Source organism: Malaya genurostris, chromosome 2 (assembly GCF_030247185.1).
Source record: "Malaya genurostris strain Urasoe2022 chromosome 2, Malgen_1.1, whole genome shotgun sequence".
NCBI lineage: Eukaryota > Metazoa > Arthropoda > Insecta > Diptera > Culicidae > Malaya > Malaya genurostris.
This window is the reverse complement of record NC_080571.1, coordinates 249,462,883-249,484,759: the sequence shown is the minus strand read 5'-3', so window position 1 is coordinate 249,484,759 and position 21,877 is coordinate 249,462,883. Positions and strand designations below refer to the sequence as shown.

Genomic DNA, 21,877 nt, shown 5'->3' with positions numbered 1-21,877 from the left:
TATGTGCGGGGTTGGGAACCGAACCCAGGAGGGCTGCGTGAAAGGCATCGACTTACCCATCACGCTATACCCGTCCCCACATATTCCGGAACCAGAAGTTGGATCAAAATTAAATTTAAATGATTTATTTTGAGTAAGTAATTTGAAATTGGAAATTTTCAACTAATCACCCTGTAATTCCGGACCCAGAACTCGACGTGCTCGACGAATTGAGTCGAATGATATATGATGCATTAGGATTTTGTTTAGCAGCTAAATATAAGTACAATAGACAATCCTGATTACATTATATTCCAAATATACACTGATACACTCTATGCGATTACTATCATAGAGAAGAAAACAAGAAGCAATTGACAGTTATTCTCTTCGTATATTTTCTATTTCATTTATTACGGCAAATTCCAGTAATTTCCAATAAATTCTACGGTGCATATCGAAAGTTGATGGTTTTTGTCATTATCCTATATGAAGAGTTTGATGGGAATTGCTCTATATATACTCACTCGATAGCTGTATTTTATATATTTTCGAAGAGCTGGGAAATACATCAATAGCATCAGTTTAATACTGTACATTCTTTCAAAAAGGATCAGACTACATACTAATAGCATAAGCTGAGGTCAAGTTGTAGCATACTCTTGCGGCTATCATGATGCTACAATACACTTCGATTGGCTAAAATGATCTGTGCACCACAATGCTAGCGCACTGAAGGAGTACTCTCACTCCATGCGTATTGATGGGCACTCGCTCTTAGAGTGAGTTCGGACATAATCTGAAATAGAGCGAGCTGACTCATAGCAGTAACCCGCTCGCAGTAAGTGTTTCCTCCTGCTGGCTCTCACTCATTGTACCCAAGGGAAAACACCACTCGTGTTCAAAATGCACCTTTGTGAGAGACTCATGAGCGTGCGCGGAGGAGTGCGAGTAAGATAGAAAACGTCTCGCACTCGCTCGAAAATGTGCTGCATGCACTGGGTTCTCGCTCTATCAACAACACTGTTACCAGTATCACGCACAGTGAAGTAATCACTGCAGTGAAAAAAAAATCATTTTTCCAACAAAATTTTGGTGATGTAGTGTTCATAATAACAACAAGCCCATCTAAGTAGTGACATATCTCGGTTAATTTTTCAAAAGAGCGTATATGCAAGTGACAGTTTCTCTTTGTTTACTTTCTCTTCTATTAATTACCAAGCGGTTTCCACGTTTATCACTCAACTCTTTGCATGAAATGATACCCGAAACTTTCGACTTTCCAACAGAATAGTGATATCAAAAAAATCTTTTTAATCACATCACAATAATCGAAAGAGAGAGTGATTAAAGAGAAACTGTCACTTGCTTATACGCCATAATGAAAAATCAACTGAGATATATGACATTCGGCTCTTCAGGCTTCGCTTCAATACATTTCAAATTGGCCTATAAGAAATTAACAGATTCTCTTTGTTTACTTTCTCTTTTGGCTATATCTGCGTTGTTATACAAATGTACGTTACATACCTGGTAATGTTGGAAACATGGAAATATTGTCTTTCATTCTCCACGAATACTTCGTAAGTACACGCAAAAATTAAGGAGATATTAACAAAAAAAAGATTAAACAAAGCGAAATTCTCATTGGTTTATGTGCCCTTATGAAATATTCACGACGGTATCATAGCCCTTTTAAGAGAGATGTAAAAATCATTACGAGGATTTTAGAAAAAGCCAATCACACAGAAAGTCAGCATAATCTGCTGACGCACTGATGAGTCGAAGACGAAACGTAAACTTAATTTAAAATGGTTATGTGCACCTAGCATAAATTTGGGGGTAAAAGTAAGCTTTTTCCCCTTCAAATTATCACAATCTGTACGGCCAGTAAGCCGAAACTTGTTTCGTTCGAGACGTCAGTTTAGACGTTACACTTCTTGTGTAATAAAAAATTGTCTTGCAAACAGCATTAACTTTACGTCTGCTCAGCGGATTATGTTGATCCGGGGGTTTGCGTCAACATAATCTGCTGACGCACTGATGAGTCGAAGACGAAAAGTAAACTTAATTTAAAATGGTTATGTGCACCTAGCATAAATTTGGGGGTAAAAGTAAGCTTTTTCCCCTTCAAATTATCGAAAAAATATATTTGGGCGAGCGCCTGAAAAAAAATCACCTAAGGAAAAACTATTCTCTATTACTCAACGGATAGACAGACTGAGATTATGACTGATAAAATAAAAAATAAAGAAAAGGAAACGAAACCAAAAAACTGACGTCATATGCTCTCAGAGACAGTTACAAATCGAATCGATCTGAGAAATCGTTCTGCCAACTGAACCACTGTGGATGTGATGATATACAACTCAGAAAACTTTCCGGTAGAAAAGAACTTCGTATTTGATCTGATTGTTCACGGCCGGTGTGGTTCACATTTTAGTCGATCCCTTGGGTAGAGTTTCACTCACAAAAACTTACACATTTCCTCTACTAGGCGATCTATCTTTAATTCACCGGCTGAGCAATTGTGTGTTAGATTTTGTTGTGCCTCTATGGACTTCTATTTTGCTTACTCAATGTTTGATCGATAGGATCTTAAATTAACAATTTATTTCCACCGCGTTGGTATTGGAAAGGAAGTCATACCATTTCTATCTTTTTTATATGTTATTGTTGAGTTAACTGTAAAATGATGATTTGAATGCCGGAGAATTTAAATAATTTTTTCCTACTTGGTGGGCAGTAGAACGAATATACACTAAGGTCTTTTTTATGCGAATTTTCAGAGTTATGCGAAGTTTCAGAGTAATGCGGTTTTTTTATGCGAATTTTCGGGAGTACTACAAAAGGCCGAAATACGAAAGGCGGAAAAACGAAAAGCCGAAATACAAAAAGCCGAAAACACAAAAAGCCGTACGTCATAGAAAGCCGAACCTCAAAATGCCGAATCTCAGAAGGCCGAAACTCAGAAAGCCGAAATGGTTCTTTCAACGGGCAGACCGGGCAAACGGTTTGCTTGCGTGGGGTCGCCGCGGCAAGAAATTTGTCGGCTTAGCTACCTGACTGTTCACAGTCAACAAAACTAAAATCAATTCTGAATTTTTCATATGAAATTAGAAAATCTAGTTTATATATGCTATATGTATATAGATATATATGTAAATATATTTACGATCTTTTCTTTTTGTAGCAAGCAATAGAGCGATACTTTCAACCATGTTAATGTTGGAAAGTTCCGAACTTTTCAAGCAAATATTTTTGATTTTTTGCATACTGTTAGCAGTTGTTTGCGGGCAGTTCCCCTGCATAACCCGAAATATCCTTCCTTCGATTTCATGTTGTTCTTTCCTAAACTCTTTAACTATTGTTGTCATCGAAAGGTGCTGATCTCCAGCCAGTTCAAATTTTCCATAACTGCCCTGTAATTTAACCAAAGCACTGTGTGAAACATCGGCCGTTTGTTTTTATTGCGTCCAAAAACATATGTAGTTTCAAAATATTCTATAAATTCTTCCAGTTCTGTAGGAATCGTCACTTTAATGGATTCATACGCCTCCTGTATACGAGTATGTGGAAGAAATGATAGTTCCTATGATATCAATGGTATTAAAAAGATATTCAGTTTGTTTAAATTTGTAACAAACCTGCAGTTTTTTTACAGCCATGTTTATAGTAACATCTTTGGCGTATAGGTTTTTTAAACCTCGTAAGTTGAGATGTTTGATGATGTTTTGAGTAAAGTGGAAACAACATAGAAACACTTTCTATCACGACATTTACTACAGCCTTTTCAAAGTCGGATATAACAAAATTAGGCTGGAGTACTAAACCAGCTTCCTGACAAACATCAATCAGTGGTTCGAACGCATACGTATATGTTTCTTGAGTTTTGTTGCTCAATAGCATAAATACAAGCGGCACAACGGATTCATAATCTTCATAGCATATTGACCCATGAATGGAATATATTTGCGCTAACTCCAAAGGAGCGGTTGCAAATGTTCCATCCACAAGCCAATATCTCGAATTGGCCAAATGCTGCAAATTAGCTGCTGTTGCAAAAATTATGATGTGGCTTTCATCGTAACGGACATACTGTTGGAGGAAAAGCTGCCCATTCATCGTTTTTTTTTTTCAGTTCTCCCGGGATAACGAAAACGCAGTCTTTTTGTTCAATGCGCAAATCACTCCCGATTGAATCCCTTTGTCTCGCAATTATCATTTTTGTGACTCTTTGGAAGCTCGAGTCTGTATTATTGGAGGATACAGAGACGATACCTCCCGGATAATCCCGGATAATCTTCGCAGGAACATCCGCGGACTCCTTGGATTTCCGTTTGAGGTCCGTTTTGTACCGCTTTTCCATGTCGTCTAAGGGGTTCACATCGTGATTGTGACATCCAGCATCACGAACCAGTTCGGGCATACTATTTTTCAGCACAGTGATTGCACGGCTTTTACAACTGTTTCCATTTTTTTCATTTTTTTACCATGCTGACGAGTCGCGACCTAATTTAACATCATTCAATAATTTAAACCTACATGATAAAAATGATCAAACATACCTTCTTGTTCAAGTTAAACATATATCCCTTTATATTCAACATCAACTTTCCTTTCTGCGAAAGAACGGTAGTTAATGCAGGGGTTCCTTCCTCGTCGGTCAAGCCGTAAAATTTGCTTGAGCTGCTCATTTTCTCTAAGTGTTTCTACTACAATTGTAACACTAGTGGACGAAACAGTTTTTTAGGTCGGAATGAAATTTATTTTCCAAATATTATAAACGTTAGAATTCTTACCAAATACTTTCTACCACAATAATAACACACAACTCTAAAAACTGGTGAAAAATTAGATCAGCGAAATAGAACGAACAAAGTTAATCGCGAAAGACAGTTGTTGGTAGAGGAATAATGAAAAAATGTGGTTTCTCATCACATAAACAATAACAAACTTCACTGCAGGGATGCCAGATTTGAATAAATATCTTTTCTACTCAAGTTAAAGGAATCAATTTTTTATAACTAATATCTAGTTTAATTAAAGACAACAAGTGGATTACCGCTAAAAATGTATATATATATATATATATATATATATATATATATATATATATATATATATATATATATATATATATATATATATATATATATATATATATATATATATATATATATATATATATATATATATATATATATCGGCCTGTTATGCTTCGGCTTTCCGAAATTTCGGCTTTATGTGGTAGATAAGAACATCGTCGGCCTTATGTATTTCGGCCTTTCGATATTCCGCCTTTCGTATTTCGGCTTTTTTTTTGAGTCCCGAATTTTCAGTTATGCGGTTTTTTTTCATGCGAGTTTTCAGAGTTATGCGGTACGTAAACTCGCATAAAAAAGACTTCAGTGTAATCAAAATGGGTATTCGACCAGAAAACTTTGGGAACCATTGGTTTAGTGAGTGGTCGTCCTTTCGTTAAGTAGATGAAGCATCAATGTTCCCATCTTACCTTTTATTTTTCCGGCTGAATGTTGGAGTTGAAATCGGTCGCAATGATGACTATCCTTGTACTGTTTCCTGCAAGATTTCGGTTCAATGTCCGATTATTATATTTTGTCGCTTTCTGGGAATCAATTGATTTATCGTTTTGCTCGCATAATACCAACTCTCCTTTGGCTGTTGCCCCCAGACCGCCTCGTGAAACTGAATACGTCTATAAGAAACCATAAATAAAGACCCTGACCTGGAAATTTACGCGTCGCAGATATGATCAGGAAATTTGGGTATTATTTCTAGCAAAATAAGGCAGCTTTATTATTATTTATAATGTATCGTTAGTTTATTGATTACTATTAGTTCTTGTTGCAATTATCATACTCTGCATTCATTGTGCTCATATCTAATGGCGCTTTCAACCGAAATTTTTCGAAGAAATAAATATATTACCTTTATCTTCCTTCAAATGAAAGATTTCAAACAGTTATGAGCATAGAAGTTTTCAGAATATCTTTACATCATTCATATTTTGTGTTCAATGACAATTTGGGGAATATATGCGCATACAGTGTTCTACGTTGATGATTCATTTCCAAAATGGTTGAGATGAACAACAAATCTGCGGAGCCCATTTCTTTTTCAATGTTTGAAACAGTAACTGAAGTAATCGGGCCATACTTTGATTAAGCGAAAACGAAATAAATTTCTTTTATATCAGTTGTGCTTTCTCAGAGTGCAAGAATAATTCAGTGGCTTTAGAAGGTGTTTGAGTAAAACAAGGTAATAAACTGTAAACTAACACTTTCCTGATGAATTTCATTGTCCCGCAAGATGTGCTTGTTAAGTTTGTTTGCACAGTTCGATATATTTTGCTCAAATACCTAAACATAAATCATATTGTTCTTGTTTACTAAATCAATATCAAATACGAATATGATACACACCTAAATGATAAATACTATTGCGACAATAGTTGAATCGGTTTTTATCGATCGCTCCCAGTTCTATTTCATTAAAAGTAAATCTTCCGATAACATAAAAAAGCATTTATTCTTCTTTCTAATTATGATCACACCTTCTACTTTGCGCTCAATCATTGTGTCTATTTTGTTGCATTCACAGATGCTACTTTAGTTTGCTTTAAGTGAATGATTGTTTTCCATCACGATTTTCATTGTCCAAATTGGATCAAATTTAAATAAACCGATATAAAGCAGTACCAGTATTTTCTTGCATAAAATAATTTTAATCATTTTAAGTGCATCGTCAATACTCATTCACTTTTTAGTCGGCTCTATTTTCTGTATTTTTTTTAAATAATAGGCTTATACTAGTAGACAAGTTGGAACTACTTCAAAAATAGAGAATGAAGCTAATGGGGTGTTTCATAGAGACAAATCGAATGGTCATCGCTTAGTCCACTTTCACAACACTGTAAATCTTACGGATAAACCAGAAACAGGCGAAAAATCCGATTGAACCTGTTAGTAAGAAGAAAAGGAACACCATGATCAGTGTATAGCCAAAGTAAAGGAAAGTTGAAGCCGCATCCCCGATCTGCAGCTTGGTCGCAAAGTAGTGACAGCAGTATATGAACAGATAGACCGCCGTGAAGCCCGATGTCAGGAACGATCGCCACCACCAGTGGTAGTCCTCTGCACACAAGTGGAAGTAGCACAGCAGAATCGTCGTCTCTGAGCAGGTGATGACCAGAATCAAGAACACCAGAAACAGAAAGCCGAACATGTAGTACATCTGGCTGGACCAGAGCGAATTGAGAATGAAGAATAGCTGAATAAAGATGCAGCCGAACGGAAGCACGCCACCCATGATGATGCCCGGTATTGGCTGCGTGTAGATCGATTGGTCCGGAATCTGACGAGGTATTTGGTTGGTGCGCACGGGATGTTCCAATGACTGTAAGGATATACGCATAATTGACATCATGTTAGGAGGGAAATATCTATCAAGTAAAACGTAAGTTTGATGTATGAGTTGAACGTTAATGAAATAATAGAATCTCATGTTCGAGTTGTCGTAATTGTATCTGAAACAAAGAATCAATTCACATTGGCTCAAGGGTCACGTTCCTAGTATTTAATTATCCTAAAGATCGTCGAAGCAGCACTTCAAATAAACCATTGAGCTGTTCGTTGCTGGCTTTTTGGCTCGAAAAACTCTTCGAAAACCTCATGCCGTAGTCCTTTTGATCCTTCCAATTGATTTGCTTTGTATTCAGTGAGTCCTTCTTTGGGTGTTCGATCGATTCTGCATATTCCAGGGTCTCTCGGAAATCAGCCATACAAAAGGTATTCCAAGACGTTGATTTGTCAAAAACCTTATCTATTCGATTCTTTTATTAAAAAACTTGAATTTTTTTTTAAAATTAGGATTTCTATTAGAGTTGACCTGTTCTCATGTAAATATCAATCTGAAAATCAACAGTTTCACAGTTTAACTTACCCTCTTACGGAATCCAAAGTATGCTCCAACGAAGGTGAGTGGGACTGAAACTCCGAACCACAGAGCTAACAGCGCAATCAGTGTTGAAAATGGAACAGCTCCTGAACTACCTTTACTCCATAATATCAAATTCATGATGAAGAAAAGCCCGAATACAATACTGTTGAAATAACATAGGCGTCAGCATAGTAGTTAAAATTAAAACAAATCGAATATAAAATTACCCAGGACTCAGCATAGAAGTGAGAAGTACGTTGCTCTTCCATTTAATTCCGCCAAAACTCTTATAGATACGAGCGGAAACGTAGCCGGCCGGTGTTCCAAGAAGCACGAACAAAACCATGGAACAGGTCATCAGTGCGCCACGATTAGCCGGCGAGAGGAAACCCAAACAGGCGAAAGCTAACGTTACCAGCGTCATACAGAACACCTGAATGCCTGAACCAAGCAGAACTGACAGTAACATTCCTTTCCGTGGTGGTCTGAAAACATCACCGTGAACTAATTTCCAGCCAAACTCTTCCTGAGCATCTTCTCCGGAGTCCATTTGGTTGTACCGGGCGATATCTTTGTGCAAGGTTCTCAGCATGATCATAGCGACCATACCGGAAAGGAACAGCACAATGACGAGGGAGTTCAAAATGCTGAACCACTGAATATTGGTATGTGGCATCGATTCTAGAATGTAATCCCAACGTGATGACCATTTTATCGTATTATTTTGCACAAACCGGACAGAGTAGGTATAAGTAATGTTCATTTTCTGTCCGTTCGGCAGATTATTGGATGGAATTTCAATAGGTTCCTTATTATTACAATCCGGTTGATCAGGATTCTTGTGGTTGATTGATGATGGCACTACCTTGACCGAGATAATTCGACCACCATTCTGTTTAAAAGCCACACCCCATTCTTCCGTGGCACCGCTGTGATAAGTTATGGTCAAATCAACGTGATTGAATGGATAGTAATAGCCAGCTCTGTTATAACTCGGATTTACCAGACACCCTTCGTCCACATCCGGATTTCGTCTAACCAAACAACCCATCGGAAAACCTGTGCTGCAGTATTGACGATCGTTATCCAGCGGGTAGCACCAGGTCACTGGCATATTATCGACAATCCAATGGTGCTGGTAGTTCAAACTCATGCCCTTCTTCAGTATCATCAACCGACGATCACTGTCTGAGTCGCCACCGACGTAGTATTTAGTGCAAGCTTTTTCACATGTCCGTTGTTCCAGGAACTCAATCTTATACGGTCCGGGACGAATGCGCTCTCCAAACACTACCTGACCGAGATTCTCCACAGGCGAGTTGGCTTCATCAATCGGGCAAAAGTCGAAATGATGATACTCGTATGGGATGACCGATTCTTCCGTGTTAAGACGATTTACGTAGAGGGTTACTTCGGACTAAAATTAGAAAGAAAAACGTTATGACTTCGATAATAATTTCTCTGCTAAATGCATTTCTGTTTGTATATTCAGCTTGTACGCCACATGACACAGAGTAAAAATCTCAGATATTAGTATCCACCCGGGGGTCAGAATGTATCTTAGATTGGTGATTGTCTGTGGAGTGTTCGCTTTTGAGAAGATGCCACATATGCGTAACTGAGAACTGCCGTGCAAAGCCGGAACATCTCCGAAGGTTCTACCCAATTAAATTTCTTTCTTAGTAACACGACTTATTGATTCGATTTTGCTGAGTATAACCCAAGTATGTTTCTATCGAACAGATAACAAGGACTCATACAAACAAAACAACTATGTTTTCTATACCTTAAGCTCAGTCTAATACCATATCAATTTATCAGAGTACGGTTCTATTATGAGCTTTGGTCACCTAAAGTAAAATCATTTTGAATAATTGATGCACGCCAGGGAATTTGAATTATTGATTCAAAGTGGAAAATTTTACCTGTCAAATCAATATAATCCTATGTCATCTAATATTATTAATATTAAGATTTACACATGAAGGAATATCTATTAATGAACAATTCATTCTTTGATGAATCAGCCAGGCCAAAATAATTAAAGCCGGGATAAAATAAATGATAGAAAAAAAATCAGCTAGGCCATATTAACCATAATATTAGTAACTATTTTTTTAAAGCCCAATCGCTAATTAGCAACGTTGCGGAAAAGGGCCACTTATGTTTTGTTTCTATATGAATCGTGTCATGTTTCTGTTTTGATATGAAAATTGTTGGTATCATTGTTGTTCTACAGGCGTTCATATCAGTAACAATCTGAAGTTGATGAGTTGTCATCCATGTGGGCACTTGTTTTGCGGTAGTGAAAATACCGGTTAGTTTTTGCTAATAGATTTCATACCTTGCATGATTTCTGCATTTCCGATTGTCGACAATAATTGACTGGAGCTAATCCTGGCAAATAGAATCCATTCGTCATCCCACAGATTAATACAAGAGTTAACAGTGAACCGGCTGCAGAGAAACAGCCGCTCCGTGATTCCATTTTGTCAATGTGTCCTTGATACAGTCAGCCTTACGCAAAGTATTTTAAGCTTCTGTTGTAAGGGCTCACTGTTTGCAACCTTTTGCTTGTCGAAATGTAATTTTTATCGCACTATACTTTTTTCAGCGAAATGGTTTCCTGTTAAATATTAAGTTTCTTCATGTACGAAACTTTGTGATTAGTTACGAAAATAATTACAATGTTTACTGTGCCCTAATAATTAACACACCGGCGCAAATAATTTTCTACACACTTGAATTTATACAAATCGTTTCATTTTGCTGAAATATACCCTCGTCGTCTCACAAAATGTAAAAAATTTTCTTGTCTGGAGAAAAAACCATTTTTGACATCAAATAATCGACGTATACGAAAATGTCACTGAATTTGGCTGCGTTTAGCTAGGAGTGCGTCCTCAAATGATATACACGGATTCACAATGATATTCACAATTCTTGGTTGATTTTTCATTAGGGCGTATAAGCAAGTGACAGTTTCTCTTTAACCACTCTCTCTTTCGATTATTGTGATGTGATTAAAAAGATTTTCTTTGATATCACTATTCTGTTTGAAACTCGAAAGTTTCGGGTATCATTTCATGCAAAGAATTGAGTGATAAACGTGGAAACCGCTTGGTAATTTATAGAAGAGAAAGTAAACAAAGAGAAACTGTCACTTGCTTATACACCCTTTTGAAAAATTAACCGAAAATTCATTACCTTGTCCTTCACTAAACGGGGCCGGATGTCAATTAAAATATGCAAAACTATCCACGGAACCTTTTTCTGTCATAATATTGGACGCTTATAACTTTGTTAATTGATTTATGAATTTTTATAATTTTACTAACAATCGATTCAAAAACAACCAACTTAAGAGTGTTTTGTAATGTCGTTTTAGTATTTCAATAGTAAACCATTGAAAAATCAGTTTGAATTGACCTATGATTTTACGAGCCAACCATAACATGCCATAATGATGTCATTCTTTTGATTCCTCTAACACGACCGACGATTTTGATAGTTGATTATTCACACATTGCATTTCATTAAATAGCAGTTCAACTTCGATTGATATAGGGAGGCCTCGCCAAAAATAAACTCAAGATTACAATCACAGACTAACAGACATGACAGTATGAGTAAATTATCATAAAAATAATTTTTCGTGATGCACTAGTTCCACCTATATTGTACTGCGCGAACTATTTACTATCTGTACACCCCTTGTGTTATGCACAAGTTTTTTTACTGGTTGGTTTCCCCTCGTTTGTCAACACCGATCAGCTGCTTGCAGGGATGCCTGATTTCATCAAAATATTTGAAAATGAATCGTCACAATAAATTATTGGATTACGTTGATAATATATTTAACTTTTTCGCGATGCTGGAAGGTAACCATTTATTTGACTCAACGTTGTTCATCTAGACTATTTTTGTTGTGTTGGTAGTTTTTCCCGAAATTAAGTGGTGGCAGACCAGAAGCAAGTAAATATTGTAACAAAACGGGTTCGATTTTGTATTGCGTTGGAGGATGAGAAGTAGGCACAATTATGTATATAATTTTGGCAATATGTATTAAATCTGTATCCTGCATGAAATTCGCATGAACGTATACAAATCAATACATTACAGGTAATTCTGTATGAATGGCAACTCTGTTGGTAAATGAAAAAAATAAACACAGTCTAGATGACAGACAGGATGTTTTTGATAGGGTAACGTGGCGCCATCATGACACATGTGAGTACTGTCCCAAATAAAGGAATATTCGAAATGACCGTTAAAATGATTGAAAAATCTAATTTGAGTGTCCTGTCTGTTAGTCTGTGTTACAATGTCCATACAGTTCATCAAAAATGTTGTATCAGTAACCGTGAACCAGTGAACTTGGTAATAATGCAACTTTGTTGACCCTCCGATAATAACCGTCGATAAACATTGGAAAACGACGGTAAAATTCCATAGCAACAACACAAGTTTGGAAGATTGTAAACATACCGCACACAATTTTTTCTTACTTTGATTCACTTTAATGCTTCGTATAAAGAATATAACAAAGCAAACAGATTCTTAGTAATAATTCTAATTGATTCTTACTTTCCTGTTTCAACATCCACTCGATATGCAGCAAAATACCACGATTTCTTTCACAATGCAACTTAACATTAATTTTGCATACACAAACATTGTTGTTTTGTTTCAAATAATAATTGTACTGCAACTGACGGTGAACCGATTTCATCGAGGGGTCCTATTTAAAAGGTATATGAAAAATCATAGAGTCATTCATTTAACGTCGATTTAAGCTCTATCGATGTTCATAGAGAAGTCCTACCTATATCCTATTAAGACATAGCTCTATTTAAGTATGATGTAGAGCTGGAACAAAATAATTTAATTCTTGTCGACGAACGAATAATTATTTATTATATCGAACGTGTAGCTGTAATTCAAAACTCTGACGTAGTATTTAGTGCAAGCTTTTTCACATGTCCGTTGTTCCAGGAACTCAATCTTATACGGTCCGGGACGAATGCGCTCTCCAAACACTACCTGACCGAGATTCTCCACAGGCGAGTTGGCTTCATCAATCGGGCAAAAGTCGAAATGATGATACTCGTATGGGATGACCGATTCTTCCGTGTTAAGACGATTTACGTAGAGGGTTACTTCGGACTAAAATTAGAAAGAAAAACGTTATGACTTCGATAATAATTTCTCTGCTAAATGCATTTCTGTTTGTATATTCAGCTTGTACGCCACATGACACAGAGTAAAAATCTCAGATATTAGTATCCACCCGGGGGTCAGAATGTATCTTAGATTGGTGATTGTCTGTGGAGTGTTCGCTTTTGAGAAGATGCCACATATGCGTAACTGAGAACTGCCGTGCAAAGCCGGAACATCTCCGAAGGTTCTACCCAATTAAATTTCTTTCTTAGTAACACGACTTATTGATTCGATTTTGCTGAGTATAACCCAAGTATGTTTCTATCGAACAGATAACAAGGACTCATACAAACAAAACAACTATGTTTTCTATACCTTAAGCTCAGTCTAATACCATATCAATTTATCAGAGTACGGTTCTATTATGAGCTTTGGTCACCTAAAGTAAAATCATTTTGAATAATTGATGCACGCCAGGGAATTTGAATTATTGATTCAAAGTGGAAAATTTTACCATACCATTTTACCTGTCAAATCAATATAATATGTCAATTCATTCTTTGATGAATCAGCCAGGCCAAAATAATTAAAGCCGGGATAAAATAAATGATAGAAAAAAAATCAGCTAGGCCATATTAACCATAATATTAGTAACTATTTTTTTAAAGCCCAATCGCTAATGAGCAACGTTGCGGAAAAGGGCCACTTATGTTTTGTTTCTATATGAATCGTGTCATGTTTCTGTTTTGATATGAAAATTGTTGGTATCATTGTTGTTCTACAGGCGTTCATATCAGTAACAATCTGAAGTTGATGAGTTGTCATCCATGTGGGCACTTGTTTTGCGGTAGTGAAAATACCGGTTAGTTTTTGCTAATAGATTTCATACCTTGCATGATTTCTGCATTTCCGATTGTCGACAATAATTGACTGGAGCTAATCCTGGCAAATAGAATCCATTCGTCATCCCACAGATTAATACAAGAGTTAACAGTGAACCGGCTGCAGAGAAACAGCCGCTCCGTGATTCCATTTTGTCAATGTGTCCTTGATACAGTCAGCCTTACGCAAAGTATTTTAAGCTTCTGTTGTAAGGGCTCACTGTTTGCAACCTTTTGCTTGTCGAAATGTAATTTTTATCGCACTATACTTTTTTCAGCGAAATGGTTTCCTGTTAAATATTAAATTTCTTCATGTACGAAACTTTGTGATTAGTTACGAAAATAATTACAATGTTTACTGTGCCCTAATAATTAACACACCGGCGCAAATAATTTTCTACACACTTGAATTTATACAAATCGTTTCATTTTGCTGAAATATACCGTCGTCGTCTCACAAAATGTAAAAAATTTTCTTGTCTGGAGAAAAAACCATTTTTGACATCAAATAATCGACGTATACGAAAATGTCACTGAATTTGGCTGCGTTTAGCTAGGAATGCGTCCTCAAACGATATACACGGATTCACAATGATATTCACAATTCTTGGTTGATTTTTCATTAGGGCGTATAAGCAAGTGACAGTTTCTCTTTAACCACTCTCTCTTTCGATTATTGTGATGTGATTAAAAAGATTTTCTTTGATATCACTATTCTGTTTGAAACTCGAAAGTTTCGGGTATCATTTCATGCAAAGAATTGAGTGATAAACGTGGAAACCGCTTGGTAATTTATAGAAGAGAAAGTTAACAAAGAGAAACTCTCACTTGCTTATACACCCTTTTGAAAAATTAACCGAAAATTCATTACCTTGTCCTTCACTAAACGGGGCCGGATGTCAATTAAAATATGCAAAACTATCCACGGAACCTTTTTCTGTCATAATTTTGGACGCTTATAACTTTGTTAATTGATTTATGAATTTTTATAATTTTACTAACAATCGATTCAAAAACAACCAACTTAAGAGTGTTTTGTAATGTCGTTTTAGTATTTCAATAGTAAACCATTGAAAAATCAGTTTGAATTGACCTATGATTTTACGAGCCAACCATAACATGCCATAATGATGTCATTCTTTTGATTCCTCTAACACGACCGACGATTTTGATAGTTGATTATTCACACATTGCATTTCATTAAATAGCAGTTCAACTTCGATTGATATAGGGAGGCCTCGCCAAAAATAAACTCAAGATTACAATCACAGACTAACAGACATGACAGTATGAGTAAATTATCATAAAAATAATTTTTCGTGATGCACTAGTTCCACCTATATTGTACTGCGCGAACTATTTACTATCTGTACACCCCTTGTGTTATGCACAAGTTTTTTTACTGGTTGGTTTCCCCTCGTTTGTCAACACCGATCAGCTGCTTGCAGGGATGCCTGATTTCATCAAAATATTTGAAAATGAATCGTCACAATAAATTATTGGATTACGTTGATAATATATTTAACTTTTTCGCGATGCTGGAAGGTAACCATTTATTTGACTCAACGTTGTTCATCTAGACTATTTTTGTTGTGTTGGTAGTTTTTCCCGAAATTAAGTGGTGGCAGACCAGAAGCAAGTAAATATTGTAACAAAACGGGTTCGATTTTGTATTGCGTTGGAGGATGAGAAGTAGGCACAATTATGTATATAATTTTGGCAATATGTATTAAATCTGTATCCTGCATGAAATTCGCATGAACGTATACAAATCAATACATTACAGGTAATTCTGTATGAATGGCAACTCTGTTGGTAAATGAAAAAAATAAACACAGTCTAGATGACAGACAGGATGTTTTTGATAGGGTAACGTGGCGCCATCATGACACATGTGAGTACTGTCCCAAATAAAGGAATATTCGAAATGACCGTTAAAATGATTGAAAAATCTAATTTGAGTGTCCTGTCTGTTAGTCTGTGTTACAATGTCCATACAGTTCATCAAAAATGTTGTATCAGTAACCGTGAACCAGTGAACTTGGTAATAATGCAACTTTGTTGACCCTCCGATAATAACCGTCGATAAACATTGGAAAACGACGGTAAAATTCCATAGCAACAACACAAGTTTGGAAGATTGTAAACATACCGCACACAATTTTTTCTTACTTTGATTCACTTTAATGCTTCGTATAAAGAATATAACAAAGCAAACAGATTCTTAGTAATAATTCTAATTGATTCTTACTTTCCTGTTTCAACATCCACTCGATATGCAGCAAAATACCACGATTTCTTTCACAATGCAACTTAACATTAATTTTGCATACACAAACATTGTTGTTTTGTTTTAAATAATAATTGTACTGCAACTGACGGTGAACCGATTTCATCGAGGGGTCCTATTTAAAAGGTATATGAAAAATCATAGAGTCATTCATTTAACGTCGATTTAAGCTCTATCGATGTTCATAGAGAAGTCCTACCTATATCCTATTAAGACATAGCTCTATTTAAGTATGATGTAGAGCTGGAACAAAATAATTTAATTCTTGTCGACGAACGAATAATTATTTATTATATCGAACGTGTAGCTGTAATTCAAAACTCTGAATTGATCCGGACTGTTCATAAGTTCAATATACACGAAAAGCAATGAGTAAAATACTTACATTTAACAATGCGTATTAGGGTGCGTTTACGTAAAACATGCATAAAATGCAGGTTTTGTGCTTTCATGTAAATATGCAATTTTCGATAGTATATTAATTTTTAGAAGAATTGACGCTATAAAAACATTATGTACCTGAGAAATTACTGATAAAAAACAGTATTGAATATTTCACAATTTTACGTGCATTTTGCACGAAATGCGAGCGTGTAATGCATAACGTTATGAAAAATTAGCACAACCCTGGCTTCCAAGGGTTGTATTTTATTGCAGTAAATGTCAAATTTGACAATTTTGAAACATCTGGTTTGTTGTTATTATTCAGTGCGCAAAAAAAATTAAAAACAATTTCTCGCCCAAATGCGATCCATTCAATTTTTTCAATGCAGTATGCTACAGCTTTTGTCCAGAACAGGAGGAAAATGAAAAATGGTCGAAGGCAATACAAACTTTTAAAACCGATTGTTATATAAATGAACTGCGTAATCAGTTTCGTTAAATGGTTTGAAAATTATTTTTTTCATCCAGGCGCAGATGTAGGAAGCGGAGATTTGCAGTACGAAAGCTGTAGTTGAGCAGGAAAAAGCATTCAGCCTTTTTTAGGCTAAAGATTATGATTATACGCAAGCTTGCTTATCAGCTCAACTCAATAAGAAACATTTTTTTACATTACAGGCACAATGCTTTACAATTACAAAAAACCGTCAGCATAGTCCTGCTCGCGGTATGCGACGCAGCATGTTTATATACATGGATTGATATTGGCCAGTATGGTAGTGCTAGTGATGGAGGAACGTTCAAAGAAACTCTTTTTGGAGAGCTTCTTTTTAGTAATCGTCTGAATTTTCCACCTGACAAGCCACTTCCAAATGATTACGTACCGTTCCCATATTACCTTGTCGCATATGAAGCATTTCCACTCCATCGCAACATTCTGAGGCCAATAAGTGGGCAGTGGCTCACTTCCGAAGAAAGAATTTATAATGCTAGTATTTCAAGAGCCAGACAATGCGTTGAACGAACCTTCGGCATCACTTGCGCTGCATGGAGAATTCTTTCAAATCGTATTAACGCCAGTTTGATTGTAACAGAAAAAATAGTTAAGGCGTGCGTTGTGCTTCATAACCTTTTGATATCGGACAATAAGCAACGAGAGTTGTACGTGAGTTTGCAAATAGCGAAATCATCCACCGTATTCACTAGTGTTAATTTCACCAGTTTGAGATCGAGCAATGATTATAAAAAACAACGACAAATTGCAAAATTTGGTATGAAAAAATTCGGTAGCATGTATAAATAATGCAATTTTATCTGGAGAAATGTAATTTCATTGATGTATTGCTAAGCATAACATAGTTCCACAATAAAATAAAAAGTATTCCGGTAATTATTTGTTTGAATCAAATAATTGATAGTATTTTATTTACGTTAGTTACATAAAGCATTGAGCATTTTCATATAAACAGTATAACTCGGATAATCTTTAATCCACATAGTGAAGTAATAGTGTGTTTTTTGACACTTATACAATATATGGTGATTCTGGAACCTGGGCCAGCCGAGTCGAATCGTCTTTTCGTATAAGTGCTTGTACAAAAAATCGTTCGTTTCGAGTTTAATAATACGTCCTATGAAGTCAAATCCGAAGATTACTCATCAGTACTCGATGAGATCATAAGACTTTACATTTGATCCTAAGTTTGTAAAATCGGCTCAGTAATTTTCCGATAATTGAGTGCATATTTGACCCTCATCAACCCGAATCGGGAGTCAAAACAAATTAATAGTAGTGGCAGGTTCCCCTGAATATTTGGAGATTTGTACCTTGCCGTGGCTTCTCGTCATTTTCCTGATGGGAAGGGAAGGATAAGAAGAACATGGAGAGGAATTAAGTAGTACATAAGCAGGAAAAGAGCACAAAAGAAACATCAGTTTGCAACGATCTGCTGGTGACAAAATGCACACTTAATAATACCTCCAACCTTCGAAAGGATTTAGAGGTTTCACTCACTCTAGTAAGAACAATGATCCCTTCTGACTATAGCTCCTTACTGCATTGGGTGAGAAACGATATAATATCCTTCAATTCATATGATATGAAGTCATCGGTTATGCCGCAACTTGCTGAACAATAGACATACTTTGTGTATGCCATTCTCACTGCGGAAGTACGATGCAAATAATATCTAATATTAGGCTATGGGACCAAGATAACTTTCATTTCAATCTAAGTTTGTGAAAATCTGTCAAGGCATCACCGAGATAATCTAGGGCACATTTTTATTACATACACAAAAACACACCGACCTTGTCCTTTTGGCAGTAGTTTACATTTATTAAAGATCAAGCTGGTTCAATTACATTACGTTCTTAAATTAACATAATCATTTAAATTACTGATGGAACGAGAGATCCAAACAATTTGATATCTTTGCAAGATTGAGGATCTAAAATAAATATTATCAAATAGAGATTATTCTTCAAAATCAGGAAGTCTACTAATTTACCTGTTTCTAACTTTTGAGCGATGCGCCTCCATGTTGCATTGACCGATGCACGAATTTGTGATATGGGTGACGTACTGAATATATTAATTCTTCTTCCGAAACCAGTTCGAATAAACTGGTTATGTCGATAGATTTGTTCTTTTCTTCTCTTTCCAGAGAACGTTTCCGTATATCAGCCATAGGTAGATATTGTAACTTGTAATTAACGATGCCAGATCGAAGGTTCAAATTTCTGCAGTTTTAAAAAGTCTGTGTTAACATTTGTGTCGATCGAGCAAATAAACTAACCAATTCGAAAAATCTGCCTATTTGACAAATGTTTGAAAAAATTTAAATCTGCATCTACAGAATATTTGTAGAACCCTTAAAAATATGTACGAATCTTCACCTGCACAATTAATTTAAACTAAACTTAAATCAACGGAAAGTCTTATTTCCCTGCTTGTAATATCAACTTTGACACCTGAAACAATAACAAACTGTTAAGAAAACTACAAGAATAGCCCATCATTACACTGATATAAATTTATGCAATCGATTCAGATGTGCGTTACATGCTTGCATCGAAAATGAATGCATTTACTATAACTACGTAAACGCACCCTTAGAGTAATCCAGTTAGCCGGACGCAAAATTAAACTGTTTAACTCGCTCATTTATTACCGTTGGTGGTTGGAGCATTACAAAATAACTAAATCTGATTCAATAATGCTATACAAAACTATAATACAGCGATAACAGCCATAGTGAATTCATGTTAGATGGTTCAGCAGAAGTTCTTTATAATTATTTTAATCGCCTGCAATTTCACTTAATATATAGGCAATCGTTCCAGTGAATACAATCAGATTAAGCTTTCATAAATCTGAATGATTCGCACATAGAGGTTATATGCACAGAAAAATGTTATTTGTTTTCAGATATTTGGTAATGTAATGCATTAACTTCTACGTGTTTTTAAGTTCGGCGTGATGCCTATTAGTACACCCTGTGGATAGACACGTTCTCAAAATTTTTGTGTTATTTTCCAACCGCACGCATCCAAAGTGTCACTTTTGACAGCCGATCTATTTCCGCTTGCTGTATCTCTTTCTCTTTTCCAACATCTCCGATTGAAAGAACTGCACGCATTTTGTTGCAGCTCTCAGTTTCAATAATTTTTAGGGATAATTTAATAAAATGGTTAGTTTTTTAACTTTAGATAATTTTATAGATTTGTGAGTGTTGAAAACGATCTAAATTATGAAAGTGCATGCCGAATACATACGGATTTTCCTACAATTATGAATCGTTGAGGGGGAGATTGACAGACGGTGTTGTGTATTATTTCTGTGGTTGGTGTGTGTGTGGCATAGGTTATGATTTGGAACGAAAGAATGTCAACATTGCTTGCTAATCTGGATACTATTATTTTGTTAATTATTCTATCTTTTAGGCCAAGCGTACTAGAAAGGTCGGAATAGTCGGTAAATATGGCACCCGATATGGTGCTTCACTTCGTAAGATGGTGAAAAAAATGGAGATCACCCAACACGCCAAGTACACCTGCACGTTCTGCGGAAAGGTTTGTGATATTTTGACATATTTCTTGTGTAAAGTTTAGTAATCCATCCCATTCAGAAGCGGATAAGTATATTTTTTAGTTAGAATCCAAGACAGCTGCGTTATGTTGCTGCAAAACAAAGTATTATTGAATTTCACTGAAATTTGCATTACAGGATGCCATGAAGCGATCTTGCGTTGGAATCTGGTCCTGTAAACGGTGCAAACGGGTCGTCGCTGGTGGTGCTTGGGTGTATTCTACCACCGCAGCCGCCTCGGTACGATCGGCTGTACGTCGTCTGCGTGAACTGTAAATTGATTGCTTTCCGTTATTTATAATCAATATTACGAGCGTGTTAGCCAGACACTTGGTTTCACGGCCCTTTGAAAGCATATCGACAAGGGTAGAACAATATATGGTCAGATAGATTTGGATGCACCAGGAAGAGAAATGTTTTATGCTTATACGAAAGAAAGCCCCTTAAAATAATTGAAAATGGTAAATTTTACTATTCATAGTTTCATTTAAAAAAATATGGTCATCGGTGTATCAAAGCAATTGTTTCTTACATTCAGATAAAATAATTGTCGGAAGTCAACGAATCAATTATTCAATGGTTTTACTTTATGGCGTCTTCGTTTTTGCACAGACTGTACTTGTTCCAATTCTTTCCTGCCCTACACCGGTGTAGTAGCGCCGTTGAAAACGCTACGTTTGACACTTTTGAAGTAACCAGAAAGTTCGGCTCCGAAATTCACCTTCAGCGTACAATTGGGGTGAGGGTAATCACACACGATTTTGATCGCGTATAACTTTTGCTGACCGATTTGGAACGTTGTTTTGTATAGAATTTTATCAGGAAAATCATGAACCAGTCATTAACTATTTTTTGCGTTTTTGATAAAAATTGAAAGCATTTGTTTCGTGGGGTTAGCCTAACCCCATTGTACGGTGAGGGTTAATTCAATTCGCTTCGATGAAGTTACATTTTCATATTATGGACTATTGATTAAATATACAAAGCAAATGGTCACCCCGATTCTGTTTTTCGTTGGAATCAGATTCATTCGATCGAATTTGAAATTTTGCATTCTGTAGCTCGATCGAGTTCGAGTTTTCCATACAAAAGCATCACTCGATCGAATTAAAGAATGCAAATTTCTACATTCGT

The 21,877-nt window shown here is 36.1% G+C and overlaps 2 protein-coding genes across 5 annotated transcripts; one reads left to right on the top strand and one right to left on the bottom strand.

The window, feature by feature from the left end:
- Positions 1 to 5,771: 5,771 nt before the first annotated feature.
- LOC131429286 (transmembrane 9 superfamily member 2) lies at positions 5,772 to 14,770 on the bottom strand. 4 transcript variants are annotated; one of them, XM_058593339.1, is made up of 7 exons: positions 13,991 to 14,766; positions 12,767 to 13,107; positions 12,529 to 12,682; positions 10,286 to 10,567; positions 8,169 to 9,358; positions 7,945 to 8,104; positions 5,772 to 7,398 (listed from the first exon to the last, which is right to left on the bottom strand). In XM_058593339.1, the coding sequence occupies exons 4-7, from the start codon at positions 10,427 to 10,429 to the stop codon at positions 6,895 to 6,897; spliced, it is 1,998 nt and encodes a 665-aa protein (XP_058449322.1). In that variant the 5' UTR covers positions 10,430 to 10,567; positions 12,529 to 12,682; positions 12,767 to 13,107; positions 13,991 to 14,766; the 3' UTR covers positions 5,772 to 6,894. The 4 variants fall into 4 exon arrangements, with proteins under 4 accessions (XP_058449322.1, XP_058449321.1, XP_058449324.1 ...); XM_058593338.1 differs by having other exon boundaries at positions 12,529 to 13,107; positions 13,991 to 14,272; positions 14,333 to 14,766; XM_058593341.1 differs by lacking the exon at positions 10,286 to 10,567 and having other exon boundaries at positions 12,529 to 13,107; positions 13,991 to 14,770.
- Positions 14,771 to 20,224: 5,454 nt separating this feature from the next.
- LOC131429275 (large ribosomal subunit protein eL43) lies at positions 20,225 to 21,157 on the top strand. Its single transcript, XM_058593327.1, has 3 exons — positions 20,225 to 20,345; positions 20,599 to 20,727; positions 20,882 to 21,157. Exons 1-3 carry the CDS (start codon positions 20,343 to 20,345, stop codon positions 21,017 to 21,019), a joined length of 270 nt encoding a protein of 89 aa, XP_058449310.1. The 5' UTR covers positions 20,225 to 20,342; the 3' UTR covers positions 21,020 to 21,157.
- Positions 21,158 to 21,877: the final 720 nt, after the last annotated feature.

Bases quoted from the DNA above. Each gene is read 5' to 3' on its own strand.
- LOC131429275 (XM_058593327.1), top strand. The intron at 20,728-20,881 runs GTTTGTGATATT...TTTGCATTACAG, and splicing joins CCTGCACGTTCTGCGGAAAG to GATGCCATGAAGCGATCTTG.
- LOC131429286 (XM_058593339.1), bottom strand. From the start codon at position 10,429: ATGGAATCACGGAGCGGCTGTTTCTCTGCAGCCGGTTCACTGTTAACT. The intron at 9,359-10,285 runs GTATGAAATCTA...TTCTAATTTTAG, and splicing joins AAATGCAGAAATCATGCAAG to TCCGAAGTAACCCTCTACGT. The intron at 7,399-7,944 runs GTAAGTTAAACT...ATATCCTTACAG, and splicing joins ACTTTGGATTCCGTAAGAGG to TCATTGGAACATCCCGTGCG.